Raw genomic sequence first — 5,747 nt, 5'->3', positions numbered from 1 at the left:
TTTTTATTTCAAAGTTTAGGATTTATTTCAAAATTTGTGTTTTCTTTTTAATATATATAATTTTAATTTTTAATTTTTAGATGTTAAATAATTTTTTTTAAAATTACTAGATTGTGACATGTGTCACTTAACGGCCAAAATTAATGGTCTATCACGGTTTGACCCAACTTGAGTTACGGAATAAAACGTTAGACACCAAACTAGAACGAAATAAACGTTTGACACTAAATTGGAACCAAAGTCATACGTTAGACACCTTTTGTATATTTAAGCTTAGATCAAACTACTTCAGTTATTAAAAGGATGATTGTTATTCATAAAGGTCCCGAATTTGAACATATAAGATAATTAATATATGTATATATAATATTTGTTTAAAATTAATATATGTATATATATAATTTTGGCCGTTAAGTGACATATGTCACAATCTGGTAATTTTAAAAATTTTATTTAACATTTAAAAATTAAAAATTAAAATTTTATACATATATATATATATATATATATATATATATATATATATATATATATATATATATATATATATATATTAAAAAGAAAACACAAACTTTGAAATAAATCCAAAACTTTGAAAACCTTCATTTCAACCCCTAAACCCACACGACCATCGCCTTTTGCCATCGACGAAGCTCCACCCGACCTCCCCTCCCCTCGACGACCAAAACCCCATGAATCGTGAGCGATCTATGGTCAATCGATCGTCAGAATCGCATGGGATTGCGATTTTCATCCTAGGGTTTGCGGGGTATAAAACGTGATTCATCATCGCTTGGCCGTCGATCGGTCATGAGTTTATGGGGGTTTTGGTCGTTGAAGGGGAGTGGAGGTCGGGTGGAGCTTCGTCGATGGCAAATGGAGACAATTAGCGTGGGTTTAGGGATTGAAATAAAGGTTTTCAAAGTTTTAGATTTATTTCAAAATTTGTGTTTTCTTTTTAATATGTATGTATGTATGTATGTATGTATGTATGTATGTATGTATGTATGTATGTATGTATGTATGTATGTATGTATGTATGTATGTATGTATGTATGTATGTATGTATGTATGTATGTATGTATGTATGTATGTATGTATGTATGTATGTATGTATGTATGTATGTATGTATGTATGTATGTATGTATGTATGTATGTATGTATGTATGTATGTATGTATGTATGTATGTATGTATGTATGTATGTATGTATGTATGTATGTATGTATGTATGTATGTATGTATGTATGTATGTATATGTATGTATGTATGTATGTATGTATGTATGTATGTATGTATGTATGTATGTATGTATATGTATGTATGTATGTATGTATGTATGTATGTATATGTATGTATGTATGTATGTATGTATGTATGTATGTATGTATGTATGTATGTATGTATGTATGTATGTATGTATGTATGTATGTATGTATGTATGTATGTATGTATGTATGTATGTATGTATGTATGTATGTATGTATGTATGTATGTATGTATGTATGTATGTATGTATGTATGTATGTATGTATGTATGTATGTATGTATGTATGTATGTATGTATGTATGTATGTATGTATGTATGTATGTATGTATGTATGTATGTATGTATGTATGTATGTATGTATGTATGTATGTATGTATGTATGTATGTATGTATGTATGTATGTATGTATGTATGTATGTATGTATGTATGTATGTATGTATGTATGTATGTATGTATGTATGTATGTATGTATGTATGTGTATGTATGTATGTATGTATGTATGTATGTATGTATGTATGTATGTATGTATGTATGTATGTATGTATGTATGTATGTATGTATGTATGTATGTATGTATGTATGTATGTATGTATGTATGTATGTATGTATGTATGTATGTATGTATGTATGTATGTATGTATGTATGTATGTATGTATGTATGTATGTATGTATGTATGTATGTATGTATGTATGTATGTATGTATGTATGTATGTATGTATGTATGTATAAAATTTTAATTTTTTAAATGTTAAATAAAAATTTTAAAATTACCATATTGTGACATGTGTCACTTAACGGCCAAAATTAATGGTTCATCACGGCCTGACCCAACTTGAGTTACGGAATGAAACGTTAGATACCAACTAGAACGAAATATACGTTAGGCATTAAACTAGAACTAAAGTCATACGTTGGGCACCTTTATATATTTAAGCCTAAATCAAAACCTTAATGGTTAAAAGGATGATTGTTATTCTTAAAGGTACCGAATTTAAACATATACGATGTTATGAGTTTTGAATGTTGATTATCAAATAAGTTATATGGTGGATCAAGTGGGTTCATGTAGATTTATTTTTTTTTCTCTACCAATTTTTTCTACATTTTATAAGGATCTTGGAAACCCAAATGGAATCAATTGATGCTGCTTCTTACATGTCAATCCGCCACTGAGCCTAGACAATGTAATGCGTTGAGAATCATGGTGGATCACTTATAATACTTGATTGAGGCATTGCAACTGATTTTGGTAATCGATTTTCTTCTCTAACCACATGAATCATTTGCAATGAATTATGAATCCCCGCCCAAGTAGGTGAGTGAAATGTAAAAAAGTAACATAAAGATTTACTTCAAGCTTTGCATTGCTTGGACTCTACGAAGCATAAAAAGCAAGCAAAATGGAACATTAGTATTTAGTGGTACCCATCATTCATCAACCCTGAAAATCTCCCTTCCCCTAACGAGTTATAAACTCCAACACACCATTTTGATTAATATAAACACTGGGTTGATTCTTCCATCAAAACCAAAACCTATTCCCTCTTGCAATGGAGTACTCCAAATGGTTGCTTTTCTATACGATGGCGATGATGCTGGCAGTGGGAAAGTGCCAGGAGTCTGTGAAGCCATTGGTGAAGATGGTTAAGGGCAAGAAATTGTGTGACAAAGGCTGGGAATGTAAAGGGTGGTCTAAGTACTGTTGCAACCACACCATTTCTGACTATTTCCAGACTTACCAATTTGAGAACCTTTTCGCAAAGCGTAACACGCCCGTGGCTCACGCCATTGGCTTCTGGGATTACCATTCTTTCATCACTGCTGCTGCTCACTATCAGCCCCTTGGCTTTGGTACCACCGGGGAGAAGCTTCAGAATATGAAGGAAGTTGCTGCTTTTCTTGGTCATGTCGGAAGCAAAACTTCATGTGAGTAAAAATAATTACTTCAACGATGTCCATCATTTTGGTTTAAACTTTAAGTTCTTATATTAGTATTTTAGTCAAAATAAGTATTTAATTTTGTGTGACATGTCTACACATTATTAATAAAAAGATATTAACATAGCGTATTTTTGCATATGTTATCGTATTCATATTATATTTTGGACATTGGTGGGTCCATTAAGGATGGAGAGTGGATACTTGTTCATCTTGAAATTTTTTTTCTCTGATAATTACATATTTTATTGATTTTGTGCACACTAAAATTTTAGTTTTGTTCACCAGTAAAAAAAATAATGTTATTAACATGTATATGTTCACCCTCAAAAATAATTTTTGATGTACCACTGATTATAGCTAGATGTGGTTCATAATGGTTTCAGGTGGGTATGGAGTGGCAACCGGGGGACCATTGGCTTGGGGTCTTTGCTACAACAAGGAAATGAGCCCCAGCAAAGTGTATTGTGACGACTACTACAAATATACCTATCCTTGCACACCAGGAGTTTCATATCATGGCCGTGGTGCCTTGCCTATCTACTGGTATGCAAATTCGAGTCCTTAATTTGGGTTTCAATCATGTATATATCAAATCTCGAACATTGAAACCCAGAAATATATGTATAACTTGGGTTTTCATCGACTACAGGAACTACAACTACGGAGAAACCGGAGATGCTTTGAAAGTGGACTTGCTGAACCACCCAGAATACTTGGAGGACAACGCAACATTGGCTTTCCAGACAGCAATCTGGAGGTGGATGACGCCGGTGAAGAAACACCAGCCTTCGGCACACGACGTTTTCGCCGGAAACTGGAAACCAACCAAGAACGACACATTGGCTAAAAGGGTTCCGGGCTTTGGAACCACCATGAATGTCCTTTATGGAGATCAGGTTTGTGGACAAGGTGATAGCGACTCAATGAACAACATCATCTCCCATTACCTCTATTACCTTGACCTCATGGGAGTCGGCCGGGAGGAAGCTGGTCCTCATGACGTGCTCAACTGTGAAGAACAAGAGCCCTTCAGTGTTTCTCCTTCATCTGCCACATCCTCGTGAGAAAGGGAACCCAGATGGGTTCATGTCGAAAATTTGGTTCTTCGTGTGATTTCCACTATGCGTTGATCGCAACGATTATGGAGTTTTACTTCAGTTTGTGATGATTGTATACATTTTGAGATTCGTATTTTATTATCAAATGGTATATAAGAGTAGTATCTATTGCCAAAACTTTGCATATGTAATTGGGATCTTTTGCTAATGAATGCCTCAAATTATTTTTAATACGTCTTGTTTAAATGCATTACAAAAAAGAACGTTTTTTTTTTTTAATTTGTATACATTTGAAAATGTGAATGTTTCAACCCAAATTATTAAATGTACCATTAGTTGAACTGAAAGTCTGAAATATTGGATTTAAATACAATTTAAGATTATCAAAATATAAATGGAGCAAATCGATCCTTTAAAAAAAAATCTAAATTTTAAAAGATTCAAAAATATATTTCCAAAATTGAATAAATTAAAAATGATTTATCACTGCATTAACTTTATTTTCATCTGCATATGAAAACTTATACAATCGTGATTGGATAAATTTTTAAAATTTTGTTATATAAAAATTAAAACAATTACTATTAAAATAGTATAAAAAATAAAAATTAATTAATAAATACAGAAAATTCAATAATAATTTCCAAAAATTTTAAATAAAATTATTAAGAAATTATAAAAAGGGAAAACTAAAAAAAATTATTTTACAATAAAAATAACTATAATAAATAAAAAGCCTAAAACCCAATTTAAACACAAAGCCCAAAGGTAGGATGGCTACTTGGAGCATCGAAAGATCAAGCCCAAACGACAGAAGCTTCATTTGCAGCGTGTTTGGGTCCCCTGATTTGAGTTCCTATGGTTGAAACATTGATGACGGAGACTCTGAGAGTTTAGATGATACCAAGTTTTTTAGCTGACAAGGTACTTTCTTCCTAAAGTTAAACGGTTAGTGATTTAATTAAACATTTAAATAATTAAATGATCTGATTAATAAAATCGAATTATTGACGGTCAAAATGAAAGGGGTTATCAGTTGTATAGTTCATCCAAAATGTAATGAAAATTGGATGTTGGGTTGATTAGAAATGGATACCGAAGAGCAGAAGCAAATGAATGAGAAGACATATCGTTAACTACAAGATTTGGCACGGGGAAAGGGTAAGATTGAGGAGGAGAATGATGATAGCTTTGATTTTTGGGCCAAACCTGGAAAAGATCCAGAGGTCATTTTCCTCGGTTTTTTTTTTTTGCCCAACAGGGCAAAACAAGAATTTATTTCACCCAATAGAGTACACCTGTTTTATTTTGGAAAATACAGAAAATGCTACTACATACGTGAAACTTATAACTTTGAGATGATGAATTTTATTGGATATATTATTTTATTAGACCAGTTAAGTGGATCCTACATTGATCATTATTTAATTTATTTAGTACGACTCGTCACCTCAAAATTACTTTTTTTCAAAAA

At 32.0% G+C, this 5,747-nt stretch overlaps 1 protein-coding gene across 1 annotated transcript; it reads left to right on the top strand.

Annotated features, from left to right (window-relative positions):
• Nucleotides 1-2,805: 2,805 nt before the first annotated feature.
• On the top strand, nt 2,806-4,504 carry LOC120201849 (chitinase-like protein 2). The gene is made up of 3 exons (XM_039202383.1): nt 2,806-3,200; nt 3,599-3,758; nt 3,865-4,504. Exons 1-3 carry the CDS (start codon nt 2,825-2,827, stop codon nt 4,277-4,279), a joined length of 951 nt encoding a protein of 316 aa, XP_039058314.1. The 5' UTR covers nt 2,806-2,824; the 3' UTR covers nt 4,280-4,504.
• The last annotated feature ends 1,243 nt before the right edge of the window (nt 4,505-5,747 follow it).

The sequence above is a fragment of the Hibiscus syriacus genome, unplaced genomic scaffold, assembly GCF_006381635.1.
Source record: "Hibiscus syriacus cultivar Baekdansim isolate YM2019G1 unplaced genomic scaffold, ASM638163v2 tig00008013_pilon, whole genome shotgun sequence".
NCBI classification, from domain to species: domain Eukaryota; kingdom Viridiplantae; phylum Streptophyta; class Magnoliopsida; order Malvales; family Malvaceae; genus Hibiscus; species Hibiscus syriacus.
The sequence above is the reverse complement of the archived record's forward strand: the minus strand, read 5'-3'. Positions and strand labels throughout refer to the sequence as shown.

Excerpts from the sequence above, each read along its gene's own strand:
- LOC120201849 (XM_039202383.1), top strand. The coding sequence starts at position 2,825 with ATGGAGTACTCCAAATGGTTGCTTTTCTATACGATGGCGATGATGCTG. Across the intron at positions 3,201-3,598 it reads TGTCGGAAGCAAAACTTCAT|GTGGGTATGGAGTGGCAACC; the intron begins GTGAGTAAAAAT and ends TAATGGTTTCAG. Across the intron at positions 3,759-3,864 it reads GGTGCCTTGCCTATCTACTG|GAACTACAACTACGGAGAAA; the intron begins GTATGCAAATTC and ends CATCGACTACAG.